The sequence below is a fragment of the Dermacentor variabilis genome, chromosome 7 (genome assembly GCF_050947875.1).
Source record: "Dermacentor variabilis isolate Ectoservices chromosome 7, ASM5094787v1, whole genome shotgun sequence".
Classification (NCBI taxonomy): domain Eukaryota; kingdom Metazoa; phylum Arthropoda; class Arachnida; order Ixodida; family Ixodidae; genus Dermacentor; species Dermacentor variabilis.
In genome coordinates, this window is record NC_134574.1 from 145,096,355 (window position 1) to 145,112,474 (window position 16,120).

A 16,120-nucleotide genomic window follows, 5' to 3' on the forward strand; every position below is an offset into this window, starting at 1 on the left:
TATAAAAACCTGTGTGTTCCTATATATTGTAAGTAATTACTATATATAGGGATATGGGGTCCCAGATAAAACCCATATGTTCCCATATATCATAGCATTATTGGGTGCGGGGATCCCACATAAAACCCCTGTGTTCCTACATGTCACAGGAAATTATTGCATATAGGCATATTGGGATCTCATAAAAACCTACATGCATCCATATATCATATGAAATTATTGAATATAGGGATGGATCCCATATAAGAACTTGTATGTTCCCATGTACCATGTGGAATTATTGTATACAGGGAATATGGGACCCAAGGGTTTGCTTGAGAGGGTAGGACAAAATAATGAAAGTAATGGTCGCGTAACTATTGTAAAAAAAGAATTGAAAAAACATAAGATGAGTACCTCTAGCTCGTTCTCGTCGAAAATGCAGAGCAGGTTCTCTGGAATGAGTTCATTGAGTCCCTTGAGAAAGTATTCCACTTCCTCTCGGACGCTGGTGGCCAGCCGATATTGCGCCAGCGCGTCAAGGTACATGAGCTTGTTCTGGTTGGTGACGCGAATCCGTGAGCCACCAGGGATGAGCTCCGTGGTCTGTGCATGAAGAAACAACGGTACTTATCAAGAAAAAGGAAATTATGGAGTAGGTAAGTGTACGTAAGTAGGATTTCACGTTGTGCCATATTCACGTTGTAAATTCATGAAGAACCTCGTTCGCAAGTTTTCGGAAAAAGAAAAAGCTCATGAAACAATGCACTCACCGAGAAAACGTACCCTCGGAAGTCACTAAAATAATCTGACAGACTCAACTGCAGTTGACATCTACGTAATGTGAAGCATTGCACGAATCGTTGCAGCACGAGACGTTGACGCGCGCCGAGCAGGTGGGGCACGAGCGGCCTAAGGCGCGCGTGGTTGTTTTTACGGCTTCGGCAAGCTTACGTTCATGCTCCTTGAATTCGGCCTGGGTCAGCAGCTTCTTCGAGTGGTGAATTTTAGCAGGAAGTTTTTATGTGCCTACTGAGTGCAAATTGTTGTGGCAGGAGACGCCAATGCACGTAAAGCTGGTAGGGCCCAAGTGACCATAGTCACACATTCTCATTCTCCTGTCGCGTAGTGTTTTCAGACTGCGGCTGGAAGCCAAAAGGAAATCGAGCTGGTGGGCGACACCGGAATGTGGTGCCCGCGACGCCACCAGAGCAATACACAACACTCACTTTACGCAGCCTACAGAAGGGAACAGTGGCACACTTGGGTTATCGCCTATTAAAAGTGTGTAGTACACTTCCAACGGCACTATGGCCCATGTGCTGTGAAGCAGATAAGTGAAGATGCTCATTGCAGTAGGGTTGGTGGCAATAGCTGTGAATGCGATTTGCAACGACCCGGGAGGAAATTGCTGGTGATGGAACAAGAAACTTGGTACACACCAGCATCTTCACGTGGGCGCGTGGGCAAGTACTGCGGGAAAGCTGCTGTGGAGGCAGCTACTGTTCTCAATCGCGTGCACCCCGCACCTTCTTTTGTTAACATGGGATCTAGCAGCTTGAAAATGTACTATACGGTCGCAAGACGATCGAAAGATAATGTTTTCCTCGAAAGCGAAATGTTACATAACTGTACTGGGTCATTTCTTGCATTCTCGATCGCGAACGTTGGCGGCGGGAAATCTTAAGTAACGGGATCGTATTAACGAGTTACTGCTGTACTAGGTGAAATGCCATGCATGTCCTTATGGTTTGTACCATCCATTTAGATTAGGCAAACGCTTTTTTGATATAATGAAAGAATTCATGCAGACTGCACAATGGATAGCGCTACATGTGCTGCTAATGTGGCAAATCTCAGGTGGGGCAAATGACCCAAAATGAATGAATGAATAAAGCCTTTATATTAAGGAAGGGGATGGCCCTAGGCCGCTGATGGGGATTAGGAGGGAAGGGAATGTGGGTTCCCAGACTGTTGGCTGAAGCACTTCTTCATCTCAGTCTTGGATCTTCCGCTTTATGCAGGCTCAGGTGCATGTTCAGTTCCGCCGCTTTCACATGGGCTGATCGACCCAAAACAAAATCCTCCAAGAGTGGCGTTGACATTTGCCAGAGAAGGGGCTACAGTCTGTCGGTCCTAAATCCTAAATGTATGCTAGGCAGACGCCTGTGACATGCGTCGGCGGTCACAATCTTGGCTGCTCACCAACAGTGCCGAAAGCAAAGCAAAGCAAAGCAAAGCAAAGATCATCACCTTCAAGAGCTGCCCAGAGCTGGTGTACTCTTCTTCGGAGAAGTACAGCTCCATGTCGTTCACGTCGTTCTCCAGAATGTACTTTATCTTGGTCACGTACAAGTCTGGATCGTCCTGTTCGAAGTACTGGCAGGGAAGAATTTAATGGCAAAGAGATGTATGCATGGTGACGTTGCTAGTGATAGTTTTGCTTGCCGCTTTTCTCACCACAGCAAATGCACCACATGCGGTGTGTAAATATCACTCACGCTGTTGTACACATACAATGTTACACATCCATCACTATGCATTGCTAGCAACTTTTACATGAAAGTGTAGTCCATAGAGCTGACAAGGTTTGATCCCGGAAAGGTTCATTGGTTCTTACAAGGGGCGGCATAGCAGTGGGCTCAGAATTAATGCTGTCTTAGGTTTCTTTAACGTGCATCGAAGCCTGATTATACATGAGCATTCATGCGTACGGCTGTGGTGACAAGGAATCAAAACTTCACTAGTGCTCAGCTCAGTGGCAGAATGCCCACAGCCACTGAACCACAACTACTAATTGTTGTACAAACTTTAGGGATATGACTGCACCTAATTATTATGTATTACTTTTTTTTCTGGCGATAAAAAACTTTAGCCTTGACTTTAGTTGATGCTGCCTACTCCTTCTTTGCCCTTGTGTTTACGCTTCCATGAGAGAAAGAGAGAAATAAATGTTTATTTGCAATGGAGGAAGAAAGAAACATTTATTTGTGAAACAGCTAGCAAAGTCTAATAAAGAAAAGAATAACAATAAAATAATGAAGAAAGAAATGTAGCAATAAAACTTGCACACTGTAAGAGCTAAGCATTTGAACATACACATCATACATAGTAATGACATGAAGTAGTCCACATGCATACACGACACGTCTCTGTATAGGCAATGCGGTGGCACTTGGCATGTCTGCTGGCAGCACAACAAGAAATCAAATCCTCAAACTTGCATAAAAAACGCAACAGCCACTGAGCCACCGTGGTGGATAAGCATTCACTGATCGATTAGATGAGTTTAATCTCATAAAGTGACCCCGGGTTTATGAGAGACGCCATAGTGGAGGGCTCCGCATTAGTTTAGAACCCCTCAGGTTCTTTAACATGCACTTTAACCTAAGCACATCAGTGTCTTTGCATTCCATCAGTGCCTTTGCATGACCTCATGCTTGGCACGATGCATGATGAAAGATGAAGACAAACACTGACTGCAAAAGGTTTTAGTAATGTTAACATTTTGGCTCTCGCACAAGAGACTCGTTCCCAATCTCATCATGAACAAGACTTCCGTGTGGGAGGCCTGACAGGATTCTGTTATGTATCGCAATTTCATCGGCCACTGTACAAGTTACTTTACTCTGGACCTGTGCTGGACCTGTGCTGGACCTGTGCTGGACCTGTGCTGGAACTGTGCTGGAACTGTGCTGGAACTGTACTGGAACTGTACTGGAACTGTACTGGAACTGTACTGGAACTGTACTGGACCATTGTGCAGGTTAGCACTTAATACACTGAACCAGACTGTGCGGCAGCGCCCTAGCCACAGAAACTGTTAGATGCACTAGATTGTGCTATCTTCTGAAAGAACCCTGAACATGAAATGACAAGTAAAAAATAAATAAAGTGCGAGTAAGGAGTACGAGAGGCTTACCTTGTAATGAACCCTGAGCCCGATGAGCTGAGCAAGGAATGACCTGGAGAAGCGAGCCCTGACTAGTTGCCTGTAGCCACTGCCTAGCGAGGACTCGTAAAGGCACTTGCTGACAATGCGGCCCGCATACTCGTAGTGCTTCAACTTCAAGTGAGCCGGTCTCCGCGGATTCGGGTGAACCTGCAGGTTCAGGCAGGGCGCCGCATGGACGCTGGGTAAGCAATGAGAACTGCGAACAGCATAGTGGCATAAAGTATGCCCTATTGGATATCCATTTCATCCTCATTATCGTATGCCAAACTGCATTCACAGCAGGTTTTAATAACAAGCGCAAAGCCTCATGACGAATGTGATGTACTATTGCTACGCACAGCACAATATATAAAGGAGTGTGGTTGGTGCTTGGCTTCCAAGCACGACACATGTATTTAACCCCGTAGCCATGTTGTTTTATCAAGAAATTTCTTATGCAAAGTGCCTTATTTTTCTGATGATGAATAACTTTGTCATAAAAAGGAGGTTCTTGAGGTAGGAAAATATAACCGCCCCATAAAATGAATAAAAGTAGCTTACTGAAATTTATTGTATGCCATAGTATAAGTGCACCAACCACTTGCTAATAATCAACACAAATTTTGAAAGGAATATATATACAGAAATTTCTTGTATCTAGCGCACTAGCTGTGCATGCTAAAGTGCATTTGACTACGGGAGCTTTGGCCAGGCGTAGTACAGCTAAAAAGTAGGAATTACACACAGTCACTTTCCAACAGGTTTCCTTGATTATCATCAAAAGCAGATCATTCTGTCGAAAACACTCAGTATACTATAACTCAGCTGGGAAGCTTACAGTAAACTTCTTACAGAGTACAGAAAAAAAAGAAAATAGTGAAGGCTAGTGGCGGAACACTGTTCACGTCAATTTCAATCCACAGAAATGCATTTCTGGCGTCGTTTTAAGAGATTTCCTCTTTGTCTTCATCTGAGCAGCTGCTCACTTCAGTCATCATCACGTTTGTTTCAGTGTCCTGAAACAATGTATACCTTGGCATTCGAACCATCCTCGTCTGAAGACGACGACGACGACAAAGAAATGCCTTGTTTTCTGGAAGATGGGCGGGCGTAACAGGCATTACCTCCGCCAGACACCAATTTTTAAAATGTCAGTTGCCACATAAAAAACGCGTCTCAGATGTAGAAAAAAAAAAAGACATAGCCAGGCATGTACTGCGATTGGCCGACCGAAACACCAATAAAACTGCGGACATGTGTCTCTCTTCCAAGATGGTCAAAGGGAGAACAAGTACTGCAAGGGTGAGCAGTACTCGTCCTAAGTGCCTTAGGGACATGAGGGCGTGCGCGAGCAGGCATTGGACGAGCAGTGCTCATTGAAAACAGTTAAGACATTAATGGGCACAGTTTGAGATGCTGGAACGGAGTTCTACAATACCGTACAGTTTTATGTGGCACGTCCGATGCAGGCAGAACTGGATTCTTATTATGCCTATAATATGCAAGCCATGTCACACCATTATGAAGTTGAGAGAAGAAGGAAAATTGAGTGGCTTGATTTTTGTTAATCGCAATTGGCAAGCACATTTAGCAGCGCAACGCACGCATAATGCAGAGGTTGTGGATTTGGCTCCCCACCGGATACAAGTTAGCTTTTCGTCTACTTTCATGTTCCCTATTCATCCATTATTTTCTACTACACTTCAATTTCAGCCACAGCTAATTACCCCTATGCTTTCCTTGGCTTCACTGCCTGTTGGCTTTATATGGTCACGACTAACAAGAATCGAGCCTGTCACTAAAGTAGCCTATCACCCAAAAAAACCTGTCCCCTCCAACAGGAACGAGGTCTGCACATCTGGACTAGCACAAGCCTTCCTTCCTAGATACTACTGCCATGTGCCAAACAATTTAAACACGACTTTCAAGCACAATTTTTGCATTTCGTTTTTGGTATGGGCAGTGGTTCAACAGCAGGATCGTAAACACCAGTTCCTGTTGCGGGAGAGGAGTCTTTGGTGAACAAAGTTTTGGCTGACTCACCAAGCCCTGCTTGTCATTCTTAAACCGGTGAAAGAGCTGGTTTTCAGGGTCGAAGAGTGCAGCACAGAGGATCTCAAACCATTCTCGACGAAGTCCACCCCAGTCCAAACCTTGGAATGTCAAAAGACAGGCAGAAAGAGTTGGAACCTTCGAACGAGAGTCAGCCAGTGAAACAAACGTACACTGCCAACACACAATTTTACAGTTGGCATCGAAAGTATATGGAGCATGAGATCTCGGAGGATTTAGATATGCAGCCAGGATTAGCAAATGTGACATGCAGTGCTGTGCTATTTTACTGACAGCAGTCAAAAACTGATCAGGAATGCAAATTTTTCTCAAAATACGCATCCTGTAAACTTCTGAAGCCAGCTTTGCAGTCATGAGGAATAAGATAGGGAACACTTAATTTGTTATCAGGCAATGATTACAACTGGTGTACAGATTCGAATTTGAAACGTTAATGTGTAACAAATATACATAGTTTTCCAGTTCGACATTTAAGTCTCACAGAATGCATTTAGAGGAGCATTTCCATGGCCTCTTGAAAAACGTGTGAGACGCTGGTTGAAAAACACTGCTAAACAATTTACAGCAAAACTGTACATGCTGAGTCAGTGGAACTTACGGTTGCAGAGAAATGCAAAGCAACATGTGGCAAGTTCGCCCATAAACTCTAAAAAGTTACTTGCATGAAGCTAGCTTCATGCGAGATTTAGTTTACCAAGACCAAGCAGAAGAGGAGTTAGTCAGTGGTGATGAAACACAAGTAAAATCAATTACATGTCCCACTATCCAACTAGGTCATCTCCATCAAGGAAGTCACTACATGGCTTCATTTTTTACTCCTACCTCCTCATGGCTGGCCATCAAATAACCAGCAGTCTGTGTTCACTAATACACTCTGCAACCAGTCTGTACATGTTTTTAACTTTTTCATTGTGTTTACTGAGTGCCCCTCCTGCCAGCGTCACAACAGCTCACAGAAAACAGATGCCTCTTGGAAAGCCTCCAAGGCCATGTATTTCTCCTATACAGCAAAGTGATATATAGTACAGTGACACAGAACCGAAATCATAAAAGCATACAGCTGTCACAAAAACATGTCTTCAAGCATTTTTAATAGACAAACACAGGCTTGTGCTTTTCCTGTGTCTTTTCTTAAGTGCAAGAAGAAGAAATTTTGCTCAAAAGAGTCTCCATTTATCGCTGTGATGCCTTGAATAAAGGTGAAACAAACAACAAAATAATGTAAACAGAAGATGAAACAAACAATTGGTGCTCACAAGCTCCAGAAACACAGCCACACAGAAATGTTGAACCGTAGTTACATTTCACCACTACAGCGCAATGAAGTTGCCCTGAAAAGTGGGACTGTTATGACCTACTGTCAATGAAAAGTCGAAGTCCAAACACTTGCTGAAAATTGCTGAACACTGTTGCAACACTCCGATGGCAGTCAAAAAGCCACCACGAGCTTATCTAAAATGTTTGCTGTTGACATTTGATGGCATGTGGCAGAAGGTGTTTTTAACAGAAACTCACCTTGTTCTCCCATGAAGGTTATCTCGAAGCTCTTGCACCAATCACTGGTGCTGAAGTTCTTGGTCGCCTTCATTGACTGCAGTAAAAATTAGGAAAAAAAGAAGAAATGTTGGCATGCACTGTGGAGATGCTCGACTCCCTCAAGTACCCTGAGATTCATCTTCCCCGCGTGACTTTTGTGTCTTGTGAGGGGTTCTGCTTCCTCGCATGACGCACATGCTACAGCGGGAGCCAGCGTCGCAGATATGTTGTTATGCCAAAAGGTGGCACGAGCACTCCTACGCTAACGCCACCGGACGGTATGTAAAAGGAGGCTAGTCTTAGTTGCTCAGAAGGGTACACACACTCAATGCGCTAATTATCTTTTGGTACAAATGTCTTGAGGAAGAAATATTATGACTCTTTCTGGAGCTATCAGGTACTAAGTATTTCTTTGAATAGGGATATAACAGGTTATAGTAAACTGTTTCTTACACTAAAATGCCAATGTAAACCATATTTTATGCAAAAAACTTGCTCTGAGCCTTTAATTAAATAGTAGCAACAAAAGTAGGTTGCCAGACAAGCGCAAATGAAGGAATGGTTTAGGAATATTACAGGTACTCCTAACTTACTACAATTTCGGAGGAAATATTTGGCTGGACAAAAGTGTAAAGGTAACCTGAGCAACAGTAAAAGTAGCCCAAGATAGGATGTAGGAAGCTACTAGTATACCTTGTAATCATTAGCAGCTTGAATTTGCAATTAGTAGGATTCACAGAACGAATATCTTATATTGACACTCTGGTAAATTTTTTTTGACAGGAGGGTTAGGCTGTGAATTATTAAGTGCAAAGGACTTGTTGGCACAGGTCTGTCAGTCGACAAGGCATCCTTCGCTGGCACAGGTCTTTCAGTTGACAAGGCCTCGTTTGCACAATCACTTAGCTTGCTGATTTCAGCTTCCATGAAGAAGTCATGCAAACACTGTGTAGACAGCCAATCACACGGTCACGAATCATGTATTCTGTGATGTATAATGTTGCAAAGTCATTCTTATTAAAACAGCCTTATGCTTAGGGCAACATAGATAGTGACAGGCCCTGTGTCTTTTTACCGTTCATCCAATATTTGTTTCTTCATTGGAGAACCAGAATGTTTCGTTTTGTTAAGAATGGGTCTAGAATCTGACAGATGACTTACAGACTCAAGAATCTTGTCTCGTGAAACCTTCAGCTGAAGCTTGTCATGGTAGTGCTTCTGATGCAGCTTCCGCACCTCGTAGTGGAAAAACTCTAACTTGTCCTTGAAGGTCTCTGACCCACCTATATTGCAAAATGATCAAACCAACGTTCATCACGCTCAAATCAGGAACACCTTTATGAAAAGAGTACAGTCGACTTTCGTTAATTCGATCTTGACGAAACCGACGAAACTGCTCGAATTATTTGGCGGGTCAAATTAAACAAAAGGCAGATTAAAAAAATAAAAAAACCGCCGAAGCACGCCGTTGATTCACTAGGCAATGTTTGCTTTTAAAGTTAGCTTCACTGCAATACAATAATGTTATGCGACGAAGCATATTAAGCGAGAAAAGGTGGTACTGTTACGGCACATAGCACATAGCACGTGTTCTTTAATTTACAAACGCACATGCGCCATCTCTGGCCACAGTACGAGCACCGAAACGCCTAACAAGCTTACTTGCAGGCATTCGCGATTTTAGATAGACCCCCGCTCTTTTGCTCGCTTTAAGCGTCCCCTCGATTTCCGGAGTTTTTTTTAATTTTACAGCCTTTCTTTTCATTAGCTTTCCCAAAACACAGATAATATAATTAAGGAACGCGTACTAGGCCCCGTTAACGGTCTCGTATGCCAGACACGCATGGCGGGCGAAACGAGGTGCTCATATCGCCACAGCAACATCAGAAACAGCCCTGAATGGCTGTCAGTATGCTTATTATGCGTCTAGGTGCTCGAACTGTGACCGGAGACGGCGCGTGCGCGCCTGTATAATTAAGAAACGCGTGCTATGTTCCGTGACAGTGGCCCCTTTCCCATTTTTAGTAGGCTTCGCCGCATAACACGGCTGTATTGCTGTGAATATGACCAGTCAACTTCGTGTTATCCGGCGAGGGCCAATTTTGAGCGAAATAAAAGGAAGTTTTGGCCCATAAAAACGCACGGATGCCAGGCGGAACCTTCGGTCGTGATCGAATTAACTGTAAAACTAAACTAACCGGAGTCTAATTAACGAAAGTCTACGGCCAAGTTGCTTTAAAACATTTCATGTAGGAGACTAGGCAATGACAAAATAAGACTCTGCGCAATTCTGTAATACGCCACACTTAGTTTGAACGATTGCATGCAGGTTAAACTATGGAAAACAGATTTCCTTGAAAGTCACTACAACAGAGGTGGCTACATTCAAATTTCTGGGGTTTCATCCAGCTATCTGCAGCTAAAAGATACTAAAGCACAATAGTGGTGTTTTGAATGAGAATGAAAGGTCGAGCAACTTTGTTGCAATTCCATTACCCCCTGGTGTTCAGTGGCTATGGCATTCCACTGCTGAGGTTGGGGTCGCAGGTTCAATCCCTACCGTGGCGTCCGTATTCCAACACGGGTGGAACGCAAACACACTCATGCATTTCGATTTAGGTGCATGTTAAAGAACCTCAGGTGGTCAAACTTAATCTGAAAACTCCCACTTTGGCATGCATCATAATCAGATCGTGGTATTGTCAGTCTTGTGCCAGTGATTACACAAACATACTAGTGGCAGTATGGTGGAAACTTAGTGGAGGCAGGCTATGCGAGACATACAAGGTGTCAACATGGTTATGACAGTGGCAGCATTTCTGAGAATCCGCATCAAGGTTAAATGGCAACAGGGAACATGCTTTGGTGGCGATAGTCACATCTGCCATGGCAGCGCCAAACCACTACCAAGACCTAGTATACATTCAATTAGGCACTTTGTCTTTACTCGACTGAAAACCAGCTGTGTGAAAATGTGGTCTATGAAAGCGACTTCAAATAAATTAAACCAACGACTGCAAGAGCTTCAGCTGGGAAAGAGGTGTTGCTATGCAATGTGCACATTGAAAGCTTGGTCACCTTCCATGCTGCTACATTGGCCCTCACAGCGAGTAGCTGCATAAGAGATGACCAAGCGAGCTGCAGAGAGTGCAAAGAAGTCACAATGTCAATGTCCTGCTCCCACGTGACTGCCTTCTGCATTGATGACTTCATGATACAGTAGAAACAAAACTGTAACTGGCTGTAGAAAAGCTATTATATTAAACTATATAGGGTGCCCCGAGGTTCGCATGTATTGTTTCTGGGCTTTAGAGATCCAGGACCTCCACTTAACATAAAAGAATGAAGAGTTGAAAATATGTCAATACTCCAATTCCAAGACAATCCTATTGGATGCCTCACATTAGCACTAAATCAGGCCCAGCTGCTCTCGGGCAGAAAACATTTTTGCCTCCATTTCCCTGCGGTTTCGTTTCTTTTCATTTGTGAAGTGCCGTCTTTTAAAAAAGCGTCTTCCTCAGGCAATGAATAGAGTCGCACTAACCAATGTTCTTGAGCAGGAACTGAGTGAAAGTGGCGGCAATGACGTCCCTTTCCTCGCAAACCATTTCAACTTGCGGCTGACAGCCATCGTCCACGACGAGCACGGGCTCTCCTTCGTGATTGTTGCTCCCTTTGAATTGAAACTGCGAGCGAGAAAGCACACAGCCCTGGTCAACAGCTTCAAAGTTTTGGGGCATCGCAGAACATGGCAAGTGAATGTTACACAGGACACAAAATGAAACAAGGTGGAGCATGAATATAAATTAATGCATTAGAGCAGCGCAGACTCCACAAAGAGCAAAGTAGTCGTGCCATTAACTATGAGGCAAATACTATACTACTAAATAATACTATTAACTAAACAGAGAGTACAATGCAGGATCTGTGTCTGCCTTCAGGATATGTTTGTCTCAGACGTGCCGCTGTTTTAAAATACCATAATCTACATGAGCCAACTTATCCAAACTAAGCAAGGATTCGCCGTCACCAAAACCACTGATACACACTCGTGTTTACCTGCTATGTCGAAAGGTGGCGGTGGGCTGTATTAGGAGCAACCACATTTAAGGACAGAAATAGACTGAGGGGGCAAGATATTTACATTCACAAAGCGAATGCGTCGAGCACAGAGGAAGCCACAATGCAATGTGTTCAACTACTACCAAAAGTTTATCACGACATCCTTTTCCCATCAATCCTTTCAAAACGTACAGATCTTGTGCTCCGTGAATTAACATCTTGTTTGTTCACATAAAGTGTCAAGCAATATGTAGGCAAGGTACACTCAAGAAGTTCTCATTAAGCCTAAGTTGCGAGTGCTAAACTATGTGTTCTAAAAACCATGAAAAAGCTACACGAAGGAGGTCATCATTGTAACTTCCTCTGTTCCGTATTGCATATTTATGTAGCTTGAATACTACTAGATTGCGCAGTGGGCTATTATGCTAGTGACATAAGTGCATTGATGTCAACAGCTATAAGTGCTATGCACTGCTTTTGTAGCTCTGTTACCAAACATGGCCACATATTCACACCCACCCATAAATTGTGGGTCAATGTTCCTGAACAGATAAGGTAACAAGAAGTGTGTAAAACATAGCAAGAGTGAAGCAGAAAGAAGTATTTAAGGAGGGGAATCAGTCCAACAGTATAACGTCAAGTGTGGACAAGGAGGAAATGCAGTTTTCGTCGCAGCAGGACAGATGACACTGCAGGCCGTGTTCCCGTTGTTTACATGCTTTTCTCTGGGTAGACTCAAGATAATTGCAATATAGTCCCATATTTTGTAAATCTTTCCCAGATTTCACATAATAATTTCAGGAAACAGAAGTGACAGAGATTTTAGCAATGGTAACTGCTCAATACTGCTAAAATTACATGCCATGCCACCCCAGGAGCAAGCTACTAGCAGTATACCTGGGCAGACGACCTCTGCCAATGCCACAAATTCACTCGCTCGCAGGTGCTGTACATGCGTGCATGCATAGATGACCTTGGGAGGCAATGCTCTGATTAGCTAGGTCGCGATGCGCTCCGAGACGCAAACTGTCATGCTTTTCCCTGCAGTTTGCAGGCTTCCAGTCTTCCTTGTTCCTGCGAGCTTCCGCACTGCGGCAATGGCGGTGGCGGTTTCCAAGGTGCTGCGTGCGCGCTTTTCAGGTTACCACAAAGGCCAGCGCTCTCCATTCGTGCCATTTGAGGACGTGGAGCAACTGTGTAGTTCTGAACTGTAGCATCGGCTATGCATCCGTTTTACGTGTAGAAGTGGCTAGCAGCGTATGGGCCCCAGACGGCCTTCAAGTGGGCTGTATCTGGAGATCTGACTCGAACGACAGAGAGCACGCTGACACCATTCCCTCAGCCATGATTTTACTAGGATGCCGGAGCGAGCACTGTCTCGCCTCCTGAAAAATTCTTGCTTCGTGGCAATAGTAAGTGGGCACGTTGTTGTTACCGGTTCTAAGCTTAGTAAAGACCACTTGTATTGTTTCGTTTTATTCCCTCCCCCCCCACTTCCCCCCTTTAAACAACCTACAAATTGATGTTGCATATAAATATTCAGAACACACCAAGGAAAATGAAGTTAATCAGCCTACCTTAGTGCTGGGGCAGAGTCGGAATGTGATGAGCCTCTTTGGAATGATCCTGAGCATATATTCCTTGATTGTGAGTTGCTAGAGGAAGCAAACAAGAGTCATTAAAATGTGGGTGATTAAGTTAACGAGCACAAACTATATTCAGGCAAAGAAGCACTTAGGACAGAGTTGGGTACATTAAAAAAATATATATACTTAGGGAACACGAAGGAAATGAGATCAACAATGACATATTAGTGCTTGCAGCTGACCTTTGGCGAAACGTAGACAAACACCTTCTTGGGTTTGCTAAGCCTCTCGCAGTTCATGGCTATCAGCTTGGCTTCATACCAGATGTTGTGGCTTTTCTTGGCAACGTTCTTCTTGACCAAAGCAGCGTCACTTTCTGCATAAGTGACAAAAAGAAAATGATAAAATTATGGTGAAAGTTCGCCATGCAATTGAAAAGTTATGAGCATAAAAACAAAGCAGTTTTACGAAACGGTGTTTTACGAAACGGTGTTTTACGAAAAGGATTGTGTCTAAGATTCTTTGTCAACAATTAAAATACCATATCTGGATTTCAACGGCACAAAGTGTACTTTTATGAGACAATGCATTTCTCACCGCTTATTATTCCAGAAACGCACAGAAGTTATGTTCTACTAATCGAGTTTCATTGATTGTTCCAAATTTAAATGTGCTTTTTTTCTTTTTTCAAGTCACAGCTGTGCTGACGCAATACAATGACAAAATTGCACATTTGTAGATAGCAACCATACGAAGGCAAAATTTTATTTTGTTTCACTTAATAGGCAAAAACCACAAGCTGTACTTGACAGTGCCTTACACATCATACGCGGCCAAGTTAAGTAAACTCCAATGCTGCTGGTGACATTGTGCGACGCACTCACTCGAGAGCACAATGACGTGGAAGTCTCCATTGCTCAGGCTGGTGCCACGGTAGGAGACGTTGACTTGGTAGCAGCCAACCTTGTTGAGATTAAGCACTAGCGCAATCCTCGAGTTTTCAGGATGGCTCTCCCAGTGGTAGCAGGATGCAACGGGCCTGTCTGAGCTGACCTGCGTGTTTTGAATGTAAGAAAAAAATGGAGTCTTCCCACCTTGCACTGACAATAAAACTCGACCGAAATGTTTTCTCCTGCGCTGTCAAATTGATGCTAACAGACGGCAGATTGCGAAAGTTTTCACCGAAAGCTAGTGCACGGGATCAAACTTTTGAAACACATCAAGACCCCCCCTCCCTTCTACCCCACCCTTCCGAGTTAGAGCTAAAGATTTTAGTCTGATAATATGCACATTGAGAAACTGCATTATGGCCTTTTCCTGCTTTTTATATAGTCTTTGTCTTTTTGTTTTGCTTTAGCTTTAGAAAGTTGACCTTTGAAGTCCTTATTACCAATTTTCTAACCGCAAGCTTTAGTACTAGCATAACATGCTATTAACACCCCCGAGGCAACAGTGTGCTGCTACAAGAGAATCTACCACACATCTTTTTTGTTACTAAAATGTACATAAAAAAATTTTTTTTTCCAGTTTACCTTGCATAACGCAATACCACCTGTACACTATATCACAGTGGTCAAAGCACAAGACAGAAGGAGGACTACACAGATTAAGAGAATTTTTTTTTAAATTTAATTTTGGGGGTTTGACATCCGTAACGGTATAGTGGGTTACAAGGGGCACTTTTGACCACCTGGGTTGCTTTTAACAATGCCCCCAACGAATGGTACACAAGTGCTTTTTTGCATTCCACCCCCATTGGAATGTGGCCGCCACGGCCAGAACTGAACCAGTGCTTTTGTGCTTGCCAACACAATGCCATAGCCACTACTGTGGTGGGTAGGTCAAGAGTAAGATGATTTCTATGTAACATGTTACATAGTCTATCATAAGAAGCCAACAAACACTGACACCACGGACAACATAGGGGAAATTACTTGTGCTTTTTATAAATGAACTAAAGAAACGATAAATTAATGGAAATGAAAGTGGATGAAAAAACAACTTGCCGCAGGTGGGAACCGAACCCACAACCTTCAAACCCATAACCTTGCCGCAGGTGGGTTCGGTTCCCACCTGCGGCAAGTTGTTTTTTCATCCACTTTCATTTCCATTAATTTATCATTTTTTTATTTCATTTATAAAAAGCACAAGTAATTTCTCCTATGTTGTCCTTGGTGTCAGTGTTTGTTGGCTTCTTATGATATGACTAATAAAAATCGTGTCCCTCGGTTAACCCCCTTTCTTCTCGTTTATAGCCTATCATAGTTGCATCGTCCGCATGACAACATACTGACATAAAGATCCTATTCTATCCAATGTATATATATTAAAGTACCATAGGCATATGACTTTTGTAGGTATTTACATGTGGAAATCACATAGAGACCAAAAATTTCCACTGCAGATCTGACCTTCACTGTGGTAGTCATGGTGTACAAGGTGCCTTGCTTGAAGATGTCAGCTAACAATTTACGAGCAGTATAGAAATGCGTCTTCAAAAACTTTTTTTTTCTCTGCTGTTGAAAAGAGATGCGTGTCATGTAGACCTCAATCTAACATCCAGTATACAGGGCATTACAGTACCTCTAAAGTATGCCATTATACCGCCAGCTCTTTTTTTTTTTTTCCTCAAATATATAGCATGAGGTACAAATGAAGATTCAAGGCTACCCATTTTCAAAGACGCTGACAAGAACTTAACTGAGAACTACCGACCGATATCACTAACGTGCATATGCTGCAAAATGATGGAACATATTATTGCATCTCATATTTACCAACATCTAGAATCGAACAACTTCTTTTTTCATAATCAACATGGTTTGAGGAGAGGTTTGTCGTGCGAAACGCAACTGCTTGAATTTACGACAGATTTACATTTTAACATGGACTCAAACCTTCAAACTGACAGCATCTTTCTAGATTTTTCTAAAGCTTTTGACCGCGTAGC

At 43.1% G+C, this 16,120-nt stretch overlaps 1 protein-coding gene across 1 annotated transcript in view; it reads right to left on the reverse strand.

Annotated features, from left to right (window-relative positions):
- LOC142588087 (apoptosis-resistant E3 ubiquitin protein ligase 1) overlaps positions 1-16,120 on the reverse strand; it is a 95,214-nt gene that overhangs the window by 11,194 nt on the left and 67,900 nt on the right. Inside the window, exons 8-17 of the mRNA XM_075699548.1 lie at positions 14,055-14,223; positions 13,413-13,546; positions 13,162-13,239; positions 11,067-11,208; positions 8,684-8,805; positions 7,502-7,577; positions 5,957-6,066; positions 3,902-4,081; positions 2,233-2,358; positions 397-585 (exon numbers count right to left, since the gene is read on the reverse strand). Coding sequence (XP_075555663.1) covers positions 397-585; positions 2,233-2,358; positions 3,902-4,081; positions 5,957-6,066; positions 7,502-7,577; positions 8,684-8,805; positions 11,067-11,208; positions 13,162-13,239; positions 13,413-13,546; positions 14,055-14,223 — 1,326 coding nt within the window. The remainder of the gene's footprint in view (positions 1-396; positions 586-2,232; positions 2,359-3,901; positions 4,082-5,956; positions 6,067-7,501; positions 7,578-8,683; positions 8,806-11,066; positions 11,209-13,161; positions 13,240-13,412; positions 13,547-14,054; positions 14,224-16,120) is intronic.